The sequence below is a fragment of the Curcuma longa genome, chromosome 13 (assembly GCF_044706935.1).
Source record: "Curcuma longa cultivar G26 ecotype Majalengka, Jawa Barat chromosome 13, ITB_CL_G26_1.1, whole genome shotgun sequence".
Classification (NCBI taxonomy): Eukaryota; Viridiplantae; Streptophyta; class Magnoliopsida; order Zingiberales; family Zingiberaceae; genus Curcuma; species Curcuma longa.
The window spans coordinates 7,608,204-7,631,870 of record NC_133873.1 but is presented as its reverse complement, the minus strand read 5'-3'; the positions used below and the strand labels follow the sequence as shown (position 1 = coordinate 7,631,870).

The window sequence follows — 23,667 nt, the reverse complement described above, 5'->3', positions numbered from 1 at the left end:
ATGCACTACATTAACAACAAAACAATTCCAACATATATTTTCAGCAGGTATACATCAAATTTCTAGATTTCAAACTACATAAATCATGCACTACATTAACAACAAAACAAGAGGAAATTGGAGAAAACTCCCCAAACAAAACAATTCCATCATATATTTTCAGCAGGTATAAGAGGTCCCAAGGTATAACTATACAGAACTTAAATATGTTTTCCACCATAAATCATAATCACACGGGATTAGTGAAGAACACAAGCCAAATTGATATCTAGATCAACTGGTTGCCCTGCATAACACAAGCCAAGAACAATAGAAAACTCTGGCGATGTAAAGGGAACAACAATATTTTCACCAAACACAAATGAACGAGATTGCAACTCAATTCTTTTTAAAATTAGATCAACTCTGGAACTGCTGATGGGTAATTTGGGCATCTTCAACCAAATACCAAGTGGAGTATTTTCAATACTCTTTTTTTTGCCTATCATTCATTTTCGAGCCGATTTCATCCATGGCAGCTCTGAAAAATATTGGTGAACAACGCAACTGAGCTTTTTATCCTTTATTATCCTTCTTAGCTTCTTTGGTACTCTTAAACTGAGTTGCTTTTTTGCTACTCTTAACCATCTTTGTTTCTTTATAACACTTAATCTCTTTCCTTCCCACCTGAAAATATAATTTTTTAACCAATTTTTATTACCATTTCTACATCGAAACATAAAACAAAATATTCAACACAAATTTAGCATTCATTCCATAAAACATTTGCCTACTTACAAAAAAAATATAAACATCCAATTTAATATAAGCATTCAGACAATAAAAACATGAACAATTCTTTTTACCAAATGAAATTTTAACTCCCCACCTCTTGATCCTATACTAATGGAACTCATTTTTCACATTAATCTAGTAAAAATATAACTATATCTTGAGAGAAATATATCTTAATTTTGATTTTATAATTCAAATTCAACACAATACTTTTGTAACTCACGCAACCATTAATCCTTATAATAAGAAGCCATAAGAAGCAATCAATTCAAAGCTAATTGTACTGTAAATATGTTCTTGATATCACAGCTACTAATGCTTTGATTGTACAAGCCTTGGATATCCAATTTACTCAAGATATAATTTCATACAGCAATGCTTATTGAGACTCAATTCGCTAGGTAAAACATCATTTTTGTATGTCATAAAAGCCAATGAAGATTTTACATGAAGACATCCTTTATCTTCATCAAATTTCATTTGTGGTTGAATACCCTTTGCAACATAGGATTTAGCTATGAAAGTGGATAGCAGGTCAAGAAAGCATACTATCATTCCAAATTCTTTTTTTTTATTGAGTTTCTCCAAATTTAAAATTATCTATAAAAGTCAGCCATAATCTAAGAGCTAGTTTGCACATTAGCAGCATAACATGTGCCGGAACTACTAAGAGAAGTTATTAGTACGATTTTTCTATCCTATAAGATTGAGCATGAGTATGAAGGTAAAGTAAGAAAACCAGAAGAAGATTTTCTACTTGTCACGGCATCGTGCTTCTATATGGCTTTTGAGATGATTAATAACTTCAGCAGACTTGACAAAAGAAACTGCTATGAAGAGCGCTATGCTGGACTTGTACAGCACGAGATATTCCCTAATCAGTAGATTAATTCAAGAAAAGCAAGAGAAGTAGCACAACCTCCGTAACTTTTTCTCTGCTGGACCTTTCGCTGCTTTTTCTCTGTCGCGGCGAGGAATCTTTTCAAGAACCTCAGCAGCAACCTCCGTAACTTGGCTTATCTCTTCAGTCAAACCAGTGTCATTATCGACGGATATGGCCGATTCCTCAGCAGTTTTCGAGTTTCCCCTTTCAGATTCGGCTAATTCATATCTGATTTAGCGGCCGATTCATCTTTCGGCAGAAAAGCTACTTCCGTTGCCGCAGGAGCCAACTCCGGCTCATCTTCCTCGATCAATTCCTCGGCTTCAAGATTCTCCGAATTCTTCTTTGCAACATCATTGATAACTTCCGATCCAGACCACTCTTTAGAGGATAAAGAGTAATAGCTCTCTACGGGGGCGAAATTGGGGCAGAGGAAAATGTCGAGTAATCGGGGGTTCTAACCTCGCGTTGGGTTTAGGGTTTACGGAGAGGAGAGGCGCGATGGGTTTAGGGAGAGGAGAGAATCGGAGCCATGTTGTCACGCACGCGAAGCGCCAAAGCGACGGGCGAAGGCTTGGGGAGTGAAGCCGCCGAGTTCCCGGTGCCAAAGATCGAGAACGCCCGGGCTGAAGTCCGTCGCTCTTGTGGGAATCCTCTTCATCTTTTATTTCTCTTCTCTACGTCCGATCGAAGGCCGACGATAACTCGGAGAAGATGAGGCTTAGGATTCAGATCGGCGGCGGCGGAACGGTGAGAGAATGGGAATGCGACGGGTCCACCCCTGCCTCTGCCCTGGCGATTATAAATCAACAAAGAAAAAACATAAATAAATAAAAATGAAGAGTTGAAGGGGTAACTTGGTAATTTTGTGGTATTGGGGAGTTGAAACAAACTTTTGGGTACTGCATGTAAATAAAATCATGGATGGGGACTGAGCGCAAAGGTATGTTTTGGTTTGGGGAGTTTTCTCCAATTTACCGAAAGAAATTTATGTGATAATCTAAGACGTCTTTTGATTTTTATCCAATAATTTGTAAAATTAATTTTTTTTAAATGGGACGAAGTTTAAATACCTTGATTAAAAAGAACAGAGAATAATCTCCGCCAATTAACACTCCAGCATAGGAGTTGTCGATTCCTTCCGTTCGCTCTATATATTGCTCCTTCCCTTGCTCCAGCATAGGAGTTGTCGATCGTCCTTTGGAGTTGGTCTTCGCGATGGCAGCGGCCGCGGCGTCTTCCTGGTGAGCCTCCAAATCTCGTAGTTTTCTGTATCCCTCGATTCGATCATCCAGGTTTTGCTGATGTCGGAGTTGCATCTGCGCAGCTTTGTGAAGGAGGTGCTTCCTCCGTCCCTCAACTCGTCCTCCGAACAGCCGCCTCTCTTCGATGGCACCACCAGGTAATCCCTTGGCCCGATCTTTGTCGTTGGGTCGTGTTCATAGTAGAAACTTGTTGATTTACTTTCTTCCGATCGGCTTTTAGGTTGTATATTTCATACACCTGCCCATTTGCGCAACGCACCTGGATAGTTAGGAATCTCAAGGTATCTTTTTCTTTATTGATTTAACAGATGCGACAAATTTAAGATGACAAATATTTTTTTAGAAAGATTACGGTGTATAATTAATTGTTTCCTCCGATCTGCGTTCTCTGGGAGCAGGGATTGCAGGAGAAGATCAAATTGGTTGGAATCGATCTGCAAAATAGGCCAGACTGGTACAAGGAGAAGGTTTATCCTGGGAATAAGGTTCGATTCACCTTGATTAGCTTTTTTTGTTCAGTAGCTTGTGCCTGATCATACGAGTTTGGTCTTGAGATCACGATATGCTCAATAGGTGCCGTCTTTGGAGCATAACAATGAGGTGAAAGGAGAGAGTCTGGATCTGATTAAATTTATTGATGAAACATTTGAGGGTCCTAAATTACTGCCTGATGTAAGTGATTTCTAGATGATCTACTACCTGCGAATAAGTTTCTTTGATATCTTATATTGGGAGTTTTAGGATCCCGCGAAGAGGCAGTTTGCAGAGGAGCTGTTTTCATACAGTGATAACTTTAACATGCTCAATTTCAAGTCATTTCCTTCTCCAGGCGATGTTGGCGACGAAGTCGGTGAGTTAGAATTCTTGTTGATTTCTGTTATCTTATTGTATTTAGTTGATGTAGTAGGCACTAACTTGCTTCGCCTTGGTTGCACTAGTTGCTGCCTATGACAAGATAGAAGAAGCCCTTTCGAAGTTTGATGATGGACCATTTTTTCTTGGCCAATTCAGTTTGGTGAGTACCTACATGAACTTGTATAATTTGCATGTAATGTAACTTCATTTACATTTATTCCTGCCTTTCCCTTGTTTCTTGTCATCTGAATGAGGACATTTGAATTCTCTAGTTTTGCATCTGTGTCTTATAGTTTCATTCGAGCCTCATGTATTGTTGTCTTACATTCTAAATCAAATCTTTAGCCGTAGACAGAATCAGGACCAACTAGAAGTCATATGTCCACATCTTTTAATCAGGACAAACTAGATGCATTGAACAACATATTTGCTCAAAACTATCTGTCTCCTGTTTGTTTCTCTAAATCAACATGAAATAGCCCCTGCCCTTTCACACTGTTTTATCGAAATCCATTTTATATTCCTATAAGGCCACTTGTTTGTGTTGTTTACATGTTCACTTAAGGAATAAGCCTCTTTGAGAATGCAATATGAGGTCTACTATAGAGATCTTATTCCTATACTGCCACTTGTCTGTGTTGTTTACATGTTTACATAGAGATCTTATTCGGTTTAAGACAATAGTTATGAAAAAAAAAATTGATCTCTTAATTTTTGGGCAAAAGAAAAACTAGTTCTCATAACTTTTCTTCTATATCAGAGATGGTTTAGGCATTTAAACGAAAGGAAGCTATAAGGCAATGGTTTTTTGTTTTTTTTTTCCTTCAGTATTCGCTGGTCTAAAGTCTAAACTTATTATTTTCTAGGTTGACATTGCCTATGCCCCATTTATCGAAAGATTTCCAGTACGCCTTAGCAGATTTGAAGAATTATGATGTTACCAAAGGCAGGCCAAAATTGGCATTGTGGATTGAGGTTGTTCCTTGCACCTAGTGAAAATTACATTGATTATGAAAAGAACAAGATCTATCCTTACACATGTACTAACTTCCTACTTTGTTTAATAGGAATTGATCAAGATCGATGCCTACACATGTACTCAACAAGATCCAAAAGAGCTACTGGATGGATTGAAGAAGCGCTTAGGGGTATGATACATGGTTTATGATTTCAATTTAAAATTTCAAGTTTCAGTTGACTGTTCAAAAGCCTGATGATTGCATATACTGATTTGTTTTCTCTTTTTTTTTTTTTCCTTCAGATTGCATGAAGAACTCTCCATACTAGTTTTTCAGGTCATGGTCTCTCCATTGATATGATCTTAAATAAAGATATCGAGACCTCTCCTTTCCATAGATTTGAAATAATCTATATATGTTTACGTGTAGCATACTATGTTGTTGTTTCGGATTGTTATGGGGCATGCCCCTCATCATCTATTCTTACTATCTTTCCGAGGGTGTTCCTCGTCTTGAGTCAATTGTTGTGTTAATCTACATAATGAAAAATATAATGCGGTTTGAAATTTTCTATTTCTATTCCTTGATTTACTGTCTTAGTGATAATCTATTAATTTTTTTCTTATCAGATATTTGTTAGCGATGTAGAATTTTTTATAATTTATTTTTTACAAATAAGTGCAATTAAATACAATAGAGAAAATAAAATATAAAGTAAATCGCTGTGTAAGTATTTTGTATTGTCTTTTGGGATTTAGAAATGTAACATCATTATTCTTCAAAATTTTCAAGAATCGATATCGATTTTTTTTTGAAATTCTTTTTTAATAGCTATTACGTTGGGATTGATTCTAGTCCTTCTGCATGCTGTATGAGAGGGTAAATCACGGTGGATTTCACTCTGAATCAATGGTCGCATAGGGGGTGAGGTTTCTGTTGGAATCAATTATCTTTGGGGGTTGGTTATGACGAGGTTGCTAAGAGTTCGAATCTTAATGAAGTTGAGCAATATTTTTCTTCATCGTGGGTATAGTTGAGTTGGTTACGATGGAGTAGAATTGTAGAAGAAGATAAGAGTTCGAATCTTGATGAAGTTGAGCAATATTTTTCGATTAATGCAGTGCTTCTTATATGGTTGGTTATGGGATTGATTGTGTGGGAACGTTGAGGTGATAAATTTTATCTTTTACATAAGAAAATGTGTAGGAATCAATTGAGACAGCCCGTGAAAATCGGCACATCCCTGTGATAATTTAGAAACAGAGGGCGTTGTTTCTTACTTTTGTCCTATAATTTTCATATAGCATAAAAAATAGACAAGTTATCCTGTTAAATTAATAATTTAACCACACCTTAATTATATTTTTTTAATTAAGACAACATATATAAAATGTATTTTGGATTCTTATCACAGGATTTTTGTACTGTTATCCACTGTAGTAAAAATATAAAATTTGTCATGATTTGATAATTATCTATGAGAAGGTAAATCAGTAAATTATAATTGATCACCATGGAGAATGTATTATCTCGATGAAGTCAAAATTCGATTTTTATCCACTACAATAAATCTATTCTATAATAATCAATTCAATTATGTTTCAAAGATATCATTGAAGTCACGAGTTCATAGTTAAGTCATTGTTGTGGGATCATAGTTTATGGAAAAATAATAAAAGAATTATAATTTAATTTTTAAATGGGATGAGTATTTTTATTGGATAAAAATTTATATAAATCATCAAAAAAAACGTTTTTTAAAAAAAATTAAAAGGACGTCTTATGAAATTTTATTTCTAATACCCTTTATTTAGTAACTATCTATGATTATTTTTAAATGATTTTAAAGTTTAAGATTTATGTTTTATGATTTAATTATAATTATTTTTAAAAAATTAATTAATTTAAAATAATTTTAGTGAAATTTAAATAATTTTTATAAAATTGATATATATTTTTTGATATAATAATAATTTTATATAGTAATTTTGATTAAAATGAATAATTAATTTTTATTACACATTAATTTCTATACGTAGTATCAATTATCGGTAATTATTAAATTATTATAGTTAAATTTTAAATTTTAAATCATAAATTTTGAATTTTATTATATTAAAATATTTTTGATTAATTTGATCAAAATTATTTTAAAATAATTATAATAATTATTTAATAATTTTTATATATTATAATAGTTAACTGAAGTAAAAAATAATTTTATAATCTATAGTTGTTACAATATCATTAAATAATAAATATTTTAGAAATAAAATTTTTGATGTGATTTTTTAAAAATTTTTTAAAGGGACATCTTTATATGATTTACATCATTTAAGACGAGATTGCTATGTTGTGCGATAACCTCGTGCGTGATTCGTGCGCGACTCCCTGACCCACCGCCGCCCTCGCCGTGCCGTCCTCGCCGCGCTGTCCGGTCGCCGCCGACCGCCCCGCCTTAGCAGCGATCGACGTGCCACTCATCGGCGCTTCAGCCATGGCCGGATAGTGGTCGGAATCTACCGAATTTGGTCGGAAACAGTCGTCCCCACTGCGCGGCCACTGTCGACGACGATTGGGCCGGATTCCGACCGAATCACGGTCGGAGACCGACCGCGATTCAGTCGAAATCCGACCCGATTGCCGTCAACAGTGGCCCTGTCGTTTCAGGCCAAATCGCGGTCGGAGACCGATCGAGGAAGGACCGGCGTGCGCCGGAAACGGCGTTGCCATTGCCGACCCTGTTTCCGACCGAATTCCGTCGGATTCCGATCACTATTCGGCCAGAATCTGACGCCGGACAGAGCGTTGGCGAGCGGCGCGTCGATCGCGCCCAAGGCGGTGGCCGGACAGCGTGGCGAGGGCGACGGTGGATCGCGGGTGTCGCGCACGGGTCGCAGATTCCTTGTCGCGCAGCGTTAGAGATATTTAAGATTTATCCAATATTTTTAAAATTAACTTTTTAAAAATGGGATGAAGTTTTAAATAAAAACAGAGATTAATCACCGCCAATTACCACTTCATGGCCCATCATACGGTAATCACACTGGCTTGTTCCGTCACCGCTTACGCACTCAACATTCCAGAAGCTTCTGAGGGTAAACTGTTAAATTACTCTAAATCATCAGTCAGCTCCATTGCCGCTCGATTCCTTCCCTTCGCTCTGTACATTACTCGTTCACTTGCTCCGGCATCGGAGTGGTTGATCGTCCTTAGTCGTTGGTCTTTGCGATGGCGGCGGCGGCGGCGGCGTCTTCGTGGTAAGATTTGATCACTTTGTGGCCTCCAGGTTTTGCTGATGTCGGAGTTGCAATGTTGCATCTGCGCAGCTTTGTGAAGGAGGTGCTTCCTCCGCCCCTCAACTCGTCCTCCGAACCGCCATCTCTCTTCGATGGCACCACCAGGTAATCCCTTGGCCGGATCTTTTATCGTTGGGTCGTGTTCATAGTTGAAACTTGTTGATTTACTTTCTTGCGATCGGCTTTTAGGTTGTATATTTCATACACCAGCCCATTTGCGCAACGCACCTGGATAGTTAGGAATGTCAAGGTATCTTTCTCTTTATTGATTTAACAGATGCGACAAATTTAAGATGACAAATATTTTTTTAGAAAGATTACGGTGTATAATTAATTGTTTCCTCCGATCTGCGTTCTCTTTGAGCAGGGGTTGCAGGAGAAGATCAAATTGGTTGGAATCGATCTGCAAAATAGGCCAGACTGGTACAAGGAGAAGGTTTATCCTGGGAATAAGGTTCGATTCACCTTGATTAGCTTTTTTTGTTCAGTAGCTTGTGCCTGATCATACGAGTTTGGTCTTGAGATCACGATATGCTCAATAGGTGCCGTCTTTGGAGCATAACAATGAGGTGAAAGGAGAGAGTCTGGATCTGATTAAATTTATCGATGAAGCATTTGAGGGTCCTAAATTACTGCCTGATGTAAGTGATTTCTAGATGATCTACTACCTGCGAATAAGTTTCTTTGATATCTTATATTGGGAGTTTTTAGGATCCCGCGAAGAGGCAGTTTGCAGAGGAGCTGTTTTCATACAGTGATAACTTTAGCATGCTCAATGTCAAGTCATTACCTTCTCCAGGAGATGTTGGCGGCGAAGTCGGTGAGTTAGAATTCTTGTTGATTTCTGTTATCTTATTGTATGTAGTTGATGTAGTAGGCACTAACCTGCTTCGACTTGGTTGCACTAGTTGCTGCTTATGACAAAATAGAAGAAGCCCTTTCGAAGTTTGATGATGGACCATTTTTTCTAGGCCAATTCAGTTTGGTGAGTACCTACATGAACTTGTATAATTTGCATGTAATGTAACTTCATTTACATTAATTCCTGCCTTTCCCTTGTTTCTTGTCATCTGAATGAGGACATTTGAATTTTCTAGTTTTGCATCTGTGTCTTATAGTTTCATTCGGGCCTCATGTATCTTTGTTTTACATTCTAATTCAAATCTTTAGCCCTAGACAGAATCATGACCAACTAGAAATCATATGTCCACATCTTTTAATCAGGACAAACTAGATGTGTTGAACAATAGATTTGCTCAAAACTGTCTCCTGTTTGCTTCTTTAAATCAACATGAAATAGCCTGTCCTTTCACACTGTTTTATCGAAATACATTTTATATTCCTATAAGGCCACTTGTTTGTGTTGTTTACATGTTCACTCAAGGAATAAGCCTCTTTGAGAATGCAATATGAGGTCTACCATAGTGATCTTATTCCTATACTGCCACTTGTCTGTGTTGTTTACATATTTACATAGAGATCTTATTCAGTTTAAGACTATAGTTGAAACACAGATTTGACTCAACAGTTACAAACATTCTCCATGTATATGAGTTCTAGTATCTTCAACTTCAAAAATTGATTTCTTAATTTTTGGGCAAAAGAAAAACTAGTTCGCATAACTTTTCTTCTATATCAGAGATGGTTTAGGCATTTAAACGAAAGGAAGCTATAAGGCAATGGTTTTTTGTTTTTTTTTCAGTATTCGCTGGTCTAAAGTCTAAACTTATTATTTTCTAGGTTGACATTGCATATGCCCCATTTATCGAAAGATTCCAGTACTCCTTAACAGAGTTGAAGAATTATGATGTTACCAAAGGCAGGCCAAAATTGGCATTGTGGATTGAGGTTGAATTACATTGATTATGAATATAACAAGATCTATGCCTACACATGTACTAACTTCCAACTTATGTTGAATAGGAATTGAACAAAATCGATGCCTACACATGTACTCGACAAGATCCAAAAGTGCTACTAGATCGACTTAAGAAGCGCTTAGGGGTACGATACATGATTTATCATTTCAAGTTAAATTTTCAAGTTTCAGTTGATTGTTCAAAAGCCTGATGATTGCTGCTACTGATTAGTTTTCTTCTTTTTTTCAGATTGCATGAAGAACTCTCCATACTAGTTTTTCAGGTTATGGTCTCTCCTTTGATATGATCTTAAGTAAAGATATCGAGACCTTTCCTTTCCATAGATTTGAAATAATCTATATATATTATACGTGTAGCATACTTTGTTGCTGTTTTGATTGTTATGGGGCATGCCCCCTCGTCTATTCCTACTATCTTTCTGATGGTGTTCCTCGCCCTTGAGTCAGTTTGTAAACATTTGTTGTTGGGACCGATGACATCGTTGGTGGTGTGAATAAAGATTCAAAATTATCATCATTCATCAATTGTTGTGCTGGTCTACAATGAGTTTGTTATGATGGAGCAGATTTGTAGAAGAGGATAAATATTCAAATTTCGACGAAACTAAGATAATATCCTTCTCCGTCATGGTCAATTACAATTTCTCGATTTGTCTCTTTATAGATGGTCGAGGGACTGACCATGTAAGATCGCTGGAGTGGTGAAATTCAACTTTTGCATAAGATTTAATACAGGGCGTTGTTTCTTACTTTTGTCCTATAATTTTCATATAGCATAAAAAAATTGACAAGTTATCTTATTAAATTAATAATTTAACTACACCTTAATTATTGTTCTTGACTAATTTCTTCACTATATTTTAAAATATATCATTAGGAGTAAATTTGTTTTTTAATTTTTTTAACTAAGATATTCTTATTAGAGGATTCTTGTATTGTTATCAAAATCACTGTAATAAAAAATGAAATTTGTCACACGATCAATTTCATGATCATATATATGAAGAGATAAATTAAAAAATTATAATTGATCATTATGGAGAGGGTATTATTTCGATTTTGTCGATATTTGATTTTTATCTACTACAACAAATTTGTTCCGTAGTAATCAACTCAATCATATCCTGAAGGTGTAGTTGAAGCCACGAGCTCATAGTTAAGTCATCATGCTATGGAAAAATAATAAAAGAATTATAATTTAATTTTTAAATGGGATGAGTATTTTTAGATAAAAATTTATATAAATCATTAAAAGTATTTCTTAAAAAAAAAAGTAAAAGGACGTCTTATGAAATTTTATTCCTAATATCCTTTATTTAGTAATTATCTATAATTATTTTCAAAGATTTTAGAGTTTAAGATTTATGATTTAATTATAATTATTTTAAAATAATTTTGATCAATTTATAGTGATTTTAATAAAATTTAAATAATTTTGATAAAATTAATATTTTTTTGATATAATAATAATTTATGTGTAATAATTTTAATTAAAATGAATAATTAATTTTTTACATTATAATAACTACTCATTAGCTTTTACATATTCTACCAGTTAGCGGTAGCAATTAAATCGCTGTATTTAAATCTTAAATTTTAAATTTTATTATATCAAAATATTTTTAACCAATTTAATTAAAATTATTTTAAAATAATTATAATAATTTTTACACATTATAATAATTAACTGCTACAATAATATTTGAAATAAAAAATAATTTTGTAACAAGATAATTTTTATATATTATATCAGTTAATTAATAACTTCTATATATTGTAATAATTATCCATAATTATTATAACAGGTTGGATAACAAATATTTTAGAAATAAAATTTTTGATGTGGTTTTGTTTTTATTTTTTTAAAGGGGCATATTTACATAATTTAGGATATTTAAGGCGTCTTTTCATTTTTATCCAATATTTTTAAAATTATTTTTTTTTTAAGGAGATGAAGTTTTAAATACTTTAATGTGCTTGTTATGTGATTGGTTCAAGTTATGATGTATAACCTTGGTTATGTGATTACCTGCCAAGGTTATGGGACATAAAACATAATCTAATGTTGTTTGGTTTACTTTATTTATTTGGAGGGAATAAAACATAACCAGTTATATATTTACTATATTACCATTCATTCAATTATATTTTAATATAATTCATTATATTAATAAATATAATTTGATAATTTTATTTTAATAAAATAATTCTTTAAAAATAATTATTTTAATAAAAAATATTAAAATAATAAATATAATTTGTTAATTTTATTTTTAAAATTTAAAATAAATTTATATATTTTAATAAAATAATTATTTTAATAAAATAATCCATTAAATTAATAAATATAATTCCTTAATTTTATATTTTTAAATTTAAAATAAATATAAATTTATTTTAATAAAATTTTTTATTAAAATAATTATTTTAATAACATAATTCATTAAATTAATAAATATAATATGATATTTTTATTTTAATAAAATAATTTATTAAAAATTATTTTAATAAAATAATTTATTAAAATAATAAATATAATTTGTTAATTTTATATTTTAAAATTTTAAAAAATATATATATTTTTTTAATAAAATAATTCATTAAAATAATTAGTTTAATAAAATAATTTATTAAATTAATAAATATAATTCATTAATTTTATTTTTTAAATTTTAAAATAAATTATTTTTTAATTTATAAATATTTAAATTAAAATTTATTAAATTAATTAATTCGATTTTAATTAGATTTCGAAGTACATTTTAATTAATTCAATTTTAAAATCGGAGGGTAATCATGGAAAAAATTTCGTTAACCTCCGGAATCGTAGAAAACCTTAGGCTGCCAAGGTAATCACATTACCGGGTTATAACTCATTTGCTGATGTGGCGGTAATGTTATATTACTTGGGAATTGATCGTAACTTGAACCAAACAAGGTTATCAACGATAACCTTGGATAGATAACCAAGGTAATCATAGATTACTCCAAACCAAACACCCCTAATAAAAAAAATAGAGATTAATCACCGCCAATTACCACTCCATAGGCAGCCTATCATACGGTAATCACACCGGTTTGTTCCGTCACCGCTTACGCAGTCCATACTCCACACTCCAGAAGCTTCTGAGGGTAAACTGGTAAATTACTCTAAATCATGAGGCAGCTCCATTACCGCTCGATTCCTTCCGTTCGCTCTATATATTGCTCCTTCCCTTGCTCCAGCATAGGAGTTGTCGATCGTCCTTTGGAGTTGGTCTTCGCGATGGCAGCGGCCGCGGCGTCTTCCTGGTGAGCCTCCAAATCTCGTAGTTTTCTGTATCCCTCGATTCGATCATCCAGGTTTTGCTGATGTCGGAGTTGCATCTGCGCAGCTTTGTGAAGGAGGTGCTTCCTCCGTCCCTCAACTCGTCCTCCGAACAGCCGCCTCTCTTCGATGGCACCACCAGGTAATCCCTTGGCCCGATCTTTGTCGTTGGGTCGTGTTCATAGTAGAAACTTGTTGATTTACTTTCTTCCGATCGGCTTTTAGGTTGTATATTTCATACACCTGCCCATTTGCGCAACGCACCTGGATAGTTAGGAATCTCAAGGTATCTTTTTCTTTATTGATTTAACAGATGCGACAAATTTAAGATGACAAATATTTTTTTAGAAAGATTACGGTGTATAATTAATTGTTTCCTCCGATCTGCGTTCTCTTTGAGCAGGGGTTGCAGGAGAAGATCAAATTGGTTGGAATCGATCTGCAAAATAGGCCAGACTGGTACAAGGAGAAGGTTTATCCTGGGAATAAGGTTCGATTCACCTTGATTAGCTTTTTTTGGTTCAGTAGCTTGTGCCTGATCATACGAGTTTGGCCTTGAGATCACGATTTGCTCAATAGGTGCCGTCTTTGGAGCATAACAATGAGGTGAAAGGAGAGAGTCTGGATCTGATTAAATTTATCGATGAAACATTTGAGGGTCCTAAATTACTGCCTGATGTAAGTGATTTCTAGATGATCTACTACCTGCGAATAAGTTTCTTTGATATCTTATATTGGGAGTTTTAGGATCCCGCGAAGAGGCAGTTTGCAGAGGAGCTGTTTTCATACAGTGATAACTTTAACATGCTCAATTTCAAGTCATTACCTTCTCCAGGAGATGTTGGTGACGAAGTCGGTGAGTTAGAATTCTTGTTGATTTCTGTTATCTTATTGTATTTAGTTGATGTAGTAGGCACTAACCTGCTTCGCCTTGGTTGCACTAGTTGCTGCCTATGACAAGATAGAAGAAGCCCTTTCGAAGTTTGATGATGGACCATTTTTTCTTGGCCAATTCAGTTTGGTGAGTACCTACATGAACTTGTATAATTTGCATGTAATGTAACTTCATTTACATTTATTCCTGCCTTTCCCTTGTTTCTTGTCATCTGAATGAGGACATTTGAATTCTCTAGTTTTGCATCTGTGTCTTATAGTTTCATTCGAGCCTCATGTATTGTTGTCTTACATTCTAAATCAAATCTTTAGCCGTAGACAGAATCAGGACCAACTAGAAGTCATATGTCCACATCTTTTAATCAGGACAAACTAGATGCATTGAACAACATATTTGCTCAAAACTATCTGTCTCCTGTTTGTTTCTCTAAATCAACATGAAATAGCCCCTGCCCTTTCACACTGTTTTATCGAAATCCATTTTATATTCCTATAAGTCCACTTGTTTGTGTTGTTTACATGTTCACTTAAGGAATAAGCCTCTTTGAGAATGCAATATGAGGTCTACTATAGAGATCTTATTTCTATACTGCCACTTGTCTGTGTTGTTTACATGTTTACATAGAGATCTTATTCAGTTTAAGACTATAGTTGAAAACAAGATTTGATTCAACAGTTATAAACATTCTCCATTTATATGAGTTCTTCTATATTTAGGCCAGACTGGTACAAGGAAATAAGCCCTGTTCTTCTATATTTATTCAACAGATTTGTCTGTCTCCTGTTTGTTTCTCTAAATCAACATGAAATAGTCCCTGCCCTTTCACACTGTTTTATCGAAATCCATTTTATATTCCTATAAGTCCACTTGTTTGTGTTGTTTACATGCTCACTTAAGGAATAAGCCTTTTTGAGAATGCAATACGAGGTCTACTATAGAGATCTTATTCCTATATTGCCACTTGTCTGTGTTGTTTACATGTTTACATTGAGATCTTATTCCGTTTAAGACAATAGTTGAAAAAAAAAAATTGATCTCTTAATTTTTGGGCAAAAGAAAAACTAGTTCTCATAACTTTTCTTCTATATCAGAAATGGTTTAGGCATGTAAACGAAAGGAAGCTATAAGGCAATGGTTTTTTGTTTTTTGTTTTTTCAGTATTCGCTGGTCTAAAGTCTAAACTTATTATTTGCTAGGTTGACATTGCCTATGCCCCATTTATCGAAAGAATATTCCAGTACGCCTTAGCAGAGTTGAAGAATTATGATGTTACCAAAGGCAGGCCAAAATTGGCATTGTGGATTGAGGTTGTTCCTTGCACCTAGTGAAAATTACATTGATTATGAAAAGAACAAGATCTATCCTTACACATGTACTAACTTCCTACTTTGTTTAATAGGAATTGAACAAGATCGATGCCTACACATGTACTCAACAAGATCCAAAAGAGCTACTGAATGGATTGAAGAAGCGCTTAGGGGTATGATACATGGTTTATGATTTCAATTTAAAATTTCAAGTTTCAGTTGACTGTTCAAAAGCCTGATGATTGCATATACTGATTTGTTCTCTCTTTTTTTTTTCCCTTCAGATTGCATGAAGAACTCTCCATACTAGTTTTTCAGGTTATGGTCTCTCCATTGTTATGATCTTAAATAAAGATATCGAGACCTTTCCTTTCCATAGATTTGAAATAATCTATATATATTTACGTGTAGCATACTTTGTTGTTGTTTCGGATTGTTATGGGGCATGCCCCTCATCATCTATTCTTACTATCTTTCCAATGGTGTTCCTCGCCCTTGAGTCCACAAAGTTTGCAAACTTTTTTGTTGGGCCGATGGCGTCGGTAAAAGGGCGAATAGCTATTCAAAACTGTCATCATTTGTCAAAACTCTCATCATTTGTCCCCGGGGCAATGATGCAATGGTAGGACATCTAGGTTGTGACCCAGATACCTGCGGTTCGATCCTTAGTTATGGTGTATTTGTAGGAATTTTCCTTCAAATGGGGAACGTAATCAAAGGATACCGGGCATCTGGGTTAGCCGCCATGTGCGCTTCCCGATTTACCTTTGTGGTCAGTGGGAAACTTCTGTGAGACCGGGCTGGTCACCCTCAGGGCTTGAGTCAATAGACTGATTAGGATTCATCATTTTTTTTTTATAATGAATTATACACAATAGAAAATACAACGAAATAAGCACTAGAGACAAATTAATTTAACGTGGTGTGAAATTTTTTATTTCTACTCCACTCCATGGTCTATAGTCTTAGTGATAATCGACTAATTTTCTCTTTGTCTGATACTTGGTGTGAAATGTTTTACAATTTATTTTTTACAAACAACCAGAATTAAATACAATAGAGAAAATAAGATCCAAAGTAAATAATAATTTATACAAATATCTTACTGTGATCGTTTTGTAATTACTTTGTATTCCCTTTTGAGGTCGGGAAATGCAACAGCATTATCTTTTAAAAATTTTAAGAATCTATATCGAAATCCTTCTTGAAATTCTTCTATAATAACCATCACGTCAGGATTGATCTACATCTAATAGTTAGATTGCTTGTCATTACGAGTCAATTGTTCGATTGAATTCTATCGTTGTGCTTGTACAACTGTTTTTATCAACTCAACTTTGATCTATAATAGTCGATCGTTATTATTTATTAATTTATTATTATTACATCAGTTAAGTTCTCAATTGGACTCAAAAAAAATTTTATTCGTTGTGACAGTGATAGCAATTGATTATTATTGTGCATCAATCGATTAATGTCCATCAATCAAGTTGTTCAACTGAGTTTCAAACCGTCTTTATTGTTAAAATGTCGTGAGTTAATTGATCAAATCCATCAATCAACTAATCATATGACAAATCCTTTTAAATCTCTTCAAATTCTAATTTCGGGGGTTTAAGGGTTCGTCAATCAACTGCTACTCTTTAACAATGAATTGATATTTCTATTTTAGTTTTATTGAGGTTGAATTTTCGTCTTGTCTAGTATTCAATTGAACTCAATCTATTAAGACTTATTTTATCTAGCATCCAGTTAATTTTAACCGTTTAAAATTTTTTGTTGCTTAGTATTCGATCAATTTTAATCTGCTAGGATTTTCATGTTGCCTAGTATTTGGTCAACTTTGATCTGACAATACTTTATCATTATTTAACATTCGGTCAAGTTTAATCTGTTAAGACTTCATTACTTTTTAGCATCCGATCAATCCTTAATTTGTTAGGACTTTACTATTTAAATATTCGATTCATCTTGACTTATTTGAGCTTCTCTATGTCAAGTGTCTGATCTTGCATAACCATTGGACTTTATGTCTAATGCTAAGTGTTTTGTCTTTCATAGCTTACTTGGACTCCCTATTGAATTTTCAACTATTAAGTGTTCAATCTTTCATGATTCACTTAGACTTCATCTCTCATGTTAATTCTTTATTGGACTTTCAACTGTTAAATATCTGAATAACTATGATTTATTTGGACTTCTCTCTTATTAATTCCTCATTGGATTTCGTGACGTATTTGAATTTCTCCACTGTTAAATATCCAATCAATTTTGATTTAATTTTTCGCTCAATTATCCACATATAAATCAATCTTGAACAAATTAACTTGAGGTCGATTACCCCTTAGAGTTCTCTATTGTCAAATATCTTATTAATCTTGTTCTACTTGATTTTTTATTCAACCATCCATGTTCACATCAATCTTAAACCTAATCCAAGATTAATTGCATCAACAATCTTTTTTTCCAATAAACTCTCATTGCTCTCGTCAACAAATATAAATTTAATTCAAGCTAACCAATATTTCTAATAACCCTATTTTGAGTTGCTAAAATTATTTTTTTCTTTTCGACATTAAATTCACTGGATAAAGATAATATTCATAAGGTAACTATAATTTCATAGCTACTAAAATATAGATTCAATTCTATTTACATAATATTTACATTGTGATAGCTACAAAGTCGTAACTATTTCAATATGTGTAGTTATTATGATTTCGTAGCTACTATAACACATCCGACAAATTCAAAAATTAAATGAGAGATTTAAGCAAGAAATAACAATACTATTTCTGCCTGAGATTCGCAAGATGAGCCATCGGACACTTCTATGGTGATAAAGTCTCTAAAAACCTAAGGATAGCTAGCCCCTATGGAGAGTCGTGAAATCTAAGAGAGAGTGAAAATGGAGAGATGCCTAGCTCAGTCATTTTGACGTGCAAATTAGGTCTTTGGCGGGGGTATGGGAGATGAGTGTGGATGTAAGTGTGAGTATGCGCATATTTTAATATCCTAATGACCAACTGCAGTTTCTCTATTTACCTCCTCACAAATGGTCGTGGGACCGATTGCAATAGATGAATGTGGATAAGTGTTAGTAAGTGCGTATTTTCGCATGTGAGAGAGGGCTTTTTTTTATTTAGTACTATAGGTGGAATGTCATGTCAAAATTCTAATCAATATTTCTAATAACCCTATTTTGCTCTGCTAAAATTAAGGGTTTTTTTTTTTCGACATTAAATTCACTGGATAAAGATAATATTGCAATATTAGAAATACACATTAAGATGGAAACCTCACGGTAAACAACCAACAAAGAGTTACAACAGAGTTACTGAAACTTGAAAAAACTGATGGAGTTTCACAGAACGAACAGTCTTCATGTTATTCATCAATCTATGAAGTAGAGAGGTAGGTAATTCATCTTGTAGCTCCGAGCACACGAGATCACTTCCATTTCTTGAACTTGCCTCCCCCAAACATGCCATGCTTCCCGTGCTTGTGCTTTCCAAACTTGCCGTGTTTCATTTTGCCGTGGTGCTTGAACTTACCATGGTGACCATGCATTGGGGCTGCATAGCCCCCATGACCACTGTGATGAGAACCCATATGGTGCACTCCATAAGCAGCAGCTGCTGCCGCAGCTCCACCGGCTAACATTGCCCCCATGTGAGGTCCGTGCCCTGTCGACAAAGCAAACCGACAATGGAAGTTGTAATGTGGCTTGAGAAAAATAAGCTTCATAGTCACACACAAATTCTTGGAGTTCCAAAGTAAACAAGGAAGATGTTGGACTGGAAAGATGTTTTTCGTAGCTACTGTATTGGTATCTATTCTTACAATTACACTAGCAAAGCTCTTATCCGAATCCGAATTTTCCTTACATGATTATCCTCCCAAACTTGTAGGGAGGATAATGGTGGTTTAGACTCTCCTTCAAGGATTCAAGTTTTGAGAATTGCAAGGTAGCTTGTGAAAGTATTCAAATCAACTATTTAATCATGAGTTTGAACAAGCGAAGAACAACAAAGTCAATGTATCGAAACACCTCATTTCTCGACACTACACTAGTTAAACATGTAGTTGACCATTCACCTCAAGCCAATTATCATAGTGCTATGAGAAACAAAGTGAAGGTTCATAACAAATTGTAATAGTATGCATAAGTTAGATGATCACATAAGTCAAATCCAATGTTCGTTACGCGAAAAGAAAGACCTGTCTAACTTGTAGGGAGGATAATGGTGGTTTAGACTCTCCTTCAAGGATTCAAGTTTTGAGAATTGTAAGGTAGCTTGTGAAAGTATTCAAATCTCCTATTCAATCATGAGTTTGAACAAGCGAAGAACAAACAAGTTAATGTATCGAAACACCTCTTTCAACACTCTAGTTAAACATGTAGTTGACCATTCACCTCAAGCCAATTATCATAGTGCTATGAGAAACAAACTGAAGGTTCATAACAAATGGTAATAGTATGCATAAGTTAGATGATCACATAAGTCGAATCCAATGTTCGTTACGTGAAAAGAAAGACCTCTCTAACTTGTAGGGAGGATAATGGTGGTTTAGACTCTCCTTCAAGGATTCAAGTTTTGAGAATTGCAAGGTAGCTTGTGAAAGTATTCAAATCTCCTATTCGATCATGAATTTGAACAAGTGAAGAACAACAAAGTCAATGTATCGAAACACCTCATTCGACACTCTAGTTAAACATGTAGTTGGCCATTCACCTCATGCCAATTATCATAGTGCTATGAGAAGGAACCAATCTACTGCCAAAGTTCACTTAACATACATACCTTGATGTGGTGGTGCAGATGAGCCAGGGTATCCCGCCGGCGGGTATGCGGCCGGAGGATAACCTTGCGGAGGATAACCTTGTGGAGGATATCCATATGCCCCTGGTGGTGGTGGGTATGCTCCGGGCGGGGGAGGGTATCCGGCCGGAGGGTATCCTGCCGGAGGATATCCAGAGTGCCCATATCCATGCCCATGTAGTCCTTTGTCACTTTCTTTATCATGCTTGTCCTTTCCACCTCCCATTTCTTCGCCGCTGTAAATCATTAGATGAAAGAAATCAGATACTTCCTAAACAACTTTCTATCTGTTCTAATACAGATCTAGATCCATGATCGTTCATAAAATGATTGAAACAAACAAAAGATGAAACTGAAAGGCACACGCCCAAGATCTGACGATAACACAAACATAGAACTCTGAAGGAATCACAAAGATCAAGTATCATCTTAGTCAAAACGATGATGGATCCACCTCGATCGAATGATCTATTCAAGTAGAGTTTATAGATCGAACAAGAAAGCAGAACCATGAATCCATGTCTCTCAGGTGAAGCAAGCGAAAATGTAAAGGAAAAAAAAGTCAAGATAGATGAAATCGATCGATCCAAAGTAAATCAAAAGAAAAGAAAAGAAGAGACGAAGAAGAAGCAGAACCTTCGTGCGAGAGACGAAACGCTCCGGATCCGGCTGCCATATTCAACTAGACTTTATAGATCGAACAAGAAAGCAGAACCATGATCGTCTCCGGAAAAGTAAAGCGAAAATCTAAAGGAAAAAAAAGTCGAACAATGCAAGAGTGAAATCGATCGATCGATCCATTCATCCAGAGTAAACCAAACGAAAAGAAGAAGAAGAAAGAAGAAGAACCTTCGTGCGAGAGAGGAAACCTTCAGATCCAACCGCCATTGTTGAAGCTTCTTCCTCTTGTATTTATAACGATAAGTTTTAGGAAAATTTCATTTCACCCTCCGATGTTTTCATATTCTTGTTTTTGTAGAAGTACATAAATGGGGAAAAGTCAGAAGTGTGTTTTTTACACCTTCGAATCATTAAAGTCAAAAGGACTTATATAATTATTCAATTACCCTTGAATACTGTTTAATATCATTATCTTTTATTTAAATTTTTTATTTAAATTCTAATTAAATTGATTATGTGTATTGTAATAATTATGAAATTGTAATTGTTATAATACATAATTTATTTAAAAATATTCACATTGTAGTATTTACGATTTTATAATTGTCTAGAACAATTATAACAATTACGGTTTCATAACTACTATAATGCATAATCTATTTAAAAATATTTACGTTGTAATAGTTATAATTTCATAATTACTATAACAATTGTAGTAGTTAAAATTTCATAGTTGCATAACGTGGATTCAATCTTGCACATCTATCATTTATGTTGTAGTAGATATGAAATCGTGACTATTACTTGCTCACTTAGCATTCATATTGTAACAGTTATGAAATTATAATTGTTACAACGTATTTTATTGATTTTTGGAAGATAACAGTATTGAATAGTATTTGAGGATAGTTGAGTAATTATAGTTTGATAGGATGTTATTTTGATAAAAAAAATGAAAAACTTTGATGATTTGAAGAAAAAAACAACGCCTTCTTAATTTTTGTCCTATATAAATTAACAATTTCAATAAATAAGGAAATGGAAAGGATTTAAAATTTTGATTGGGTTTGTGATGCTTTGGAACTTGATAGCATTTTGAGAAATATGTAAATTTTAGGTGCAAAATAAAAGAATTTGACATTTGACCACGTGTACGCGTTAACGACAGGGAAACGCGGACAGATAGGACATAAATATAATTTAATGCTGTACCCACGAGGATCCGCTGCAAGGAAGCAACCACGGATTATTTCTTTTCGGCCATTCAAATCAAAATGACACCTTATTATTATTTTTGTCAAAACATATTTTAATATTCTTATAATAGTTATAATTATAACTGTTAAAATAATTTTAATTAAATTTAAATAATTTTAGCTAGTTAAAAAATTTTATTATGACACGTTGTTATAAGTTTCAGTTGTAGTAGTTTTGGATATAACTGGTATAATAATATTAAAATAATTTTGAATAAATTGAAGTAATTTTGATAATTTAATAAAAATAATAATTTGATATAAAAGGATCCTATAACGTGTTGATTACATATTATAGTTGTTATAATAATATTAGAATAATAATATTTTAAAGATAAAAAATATATTTGGATTTCTTTTTTTTTTAAACGACCTTATGATAACGAGAGACACCTTTTTTTTTATCCTATTAATTTCTCACCTTTGAGGTTTCAAATTCTAATTAATAAATAAAATTTTTATATAATTTTAAATAAAATTCTAATTTTTTCGAGTTTGCTCCGACTTAAATATAATTTTAAAGTCTCACAAACTAATTTTTTTAATAATATATAATTTAACTAGAAGGGATTTAATATCTAAGTTTTTTTAAAAGAATTATCCAATATCAAAAGTTTCTCTATTAAAAAAGCTCGATAGGAGCTCTAAATTGTGATAATTAAGGATATTAGATGATGGAGGCAAAATCTTCGACATCTATATAATATGAGTTAGTCATCGGGGTATAGTTGAGTTGATTACGATAGAGCAGAGTTGTTGAAGTGGATAAGGGTCGAATTTCGATGAAGTCAAGATAATGTCTTCCTCCATCATGGTCAACTGCAACTTCTCAATTTACTTCCTCACAAATGGTCGTGAGACTGACTGTGTGGGATCGCTGAGATGGTGGATTCCGCCTTTTACTTAAGAGTTAGCCTTCGAAAGAAATATTAATAGCCTACATGAATATTATCGATCGAGCACTAAGTAGACGAGTTGAAGTCTATATAAGCTACTAGTAGTTGAGCTAAAGTTCTTCTATATACACCGGATCTAATTCGTTTGCTAATAGACCAAACAACTATCGATAAATCGAACTTGAGCTTCTTATTTACCAAAGAAAAGGATAAGCGCTAGATATCAATGTGAGTCATTGAAAGACGATATGAGTTAGCTAGCCTTCGAACAAAGTATTAATAGCCTACACGAGTAGTTATCGATCGAGCACTAAGTAGACGAGTTAGAGTCTAAAGTTCCTCTATGTGGACCGGATCTAATTCGTTTAACACTAGACCAAACAACTATTCGGTAAATCGAACTTAATCGAACTTGAGCATTTGGATCGATTAGGATATCAATAAACAACAGGAGAGCTTGTGCTGCACGATCGTATAAATTTCAAATGGAATGAATATTTTAAAAGTCGGTTTCTGAGTGTGCATAAGTTGTGCCTGATCAGCAAAATAAGGTGAAGATGATCTACAACATGTGGATTTTTGGATCCATCACAAAGTTCACCAAATGCTACAAATATAAACAAACAGAACACCAAATCCTCGCATCGA

The 23,667-nt window shown here is 34.0% G+C and overlaps 3 protein-coding genes and 1 pseudogene across 6 annotated transcripts; 3 read left to right on the top strand and 1 right to left on the bottom strand.

Annotated features, from left to right (window-relative positions):
• Positions 1-2,797: 2,797 nt before the first annotated feature.
• Positions 2,798-5,315, top strand: LOC141844061 (protein IN2-1 homolog B-like; annotated as a pseudogene).
• A 2,573-nt stretch (positions 5,316-7,888) lies between these two features.
• LOC141844059 (protein IN2-1 homolog B-like) lies at positions 7,889-10,261 on the top strand. Its single transcript, XM_074732049.1, has 10 exons — positions 7,889-7,996; positions 8,066-8,140; positions 8,225-8,285; positions 8,403-8,489; positions 8,578-8,676; positions 8,747-8,855; positions 8,944-9,020; positions 9,776-9,883; positions 9,959-10,039; positions 10,144-10,261. Exons 1-10 carry the CDS (start codon positions 7,968-7,970, stop codon positions 10,150-10,152), a joined length of 735 nt encoding a protein of 244 aa, XP_074588150.1. The 5' UTR covers positions 7,889-7,967; the 3' UTR covers positions 10,153-10,261.
• A 2,881-nt stretch (positions 10,262-13,142) lies between these two features.
• LOC141844058 (protein IN2-1 homolog B-like) lies at positions 13,143-15,910 on the top strand. The gene is made up of 10 exons (XM_074732048.1): positions 13,143-13,205; positions 13,289-13,363; positions 13,447-13,507; positions 13,625-13,711; positions 13,801-13,899; positions 13,969-14,077; positions 14,166-14,242; positions 15,313-15,423; positions 15,516-15,596; positions 15,708-15,910. Exons 1-10 carry the CDS (start codon positions 13,180-13,182, stop codon positions 15,714-15,716), a joined length of 735 nt encoding a protein of 244 aa, XP_074588149.1. The 5' UTR covers positions 13,143-13,179; the 3' UTR covers positions 15,717-15,910.
• A 2,775-nt stretch (positions 15,911-18,685) lies between these two features.
• Positions 18,686-21,128, bottom strand: LOC141843838 (uncharacterized). Of its 4 annotated transcripts, none has more exons than XM_074731859.1 (3): positions 21,096-21,128; positions 20,229-20,482; positions 18,686-19,109 (listed from the first exon to the last, which is right to left on the bottom strand). In XM_074731859.1, exons 2-3 carry the CDS (start codon positions 20,470-20,472, stop codon positions 18,874-18,876), a joined length of 480 nt encoding a protein of 159 aa, XP_074587960.1. In that variant the 5' UTR covers positions 20,473-20,482; positions 21,096-21,128; the 3' UTR covers positions 18,686-18,873. The 4 variants fall into 4 exon arrangements, with proteins under 4 accessions (XP_074587960.1, XP_074587962.1, XP_074587961.1 ...); XM_074731861.1 differs by having other exon boundaries at positions 20,229-20,474; positions 21,096-21,125; XM_074731860.1 differs by lacking the exon at positions 21,096-21,128 and adding an exon at positions 20,883-20,904.
• Positions 21,129-23,667: the final 2,539 nt, after the last annotated feature.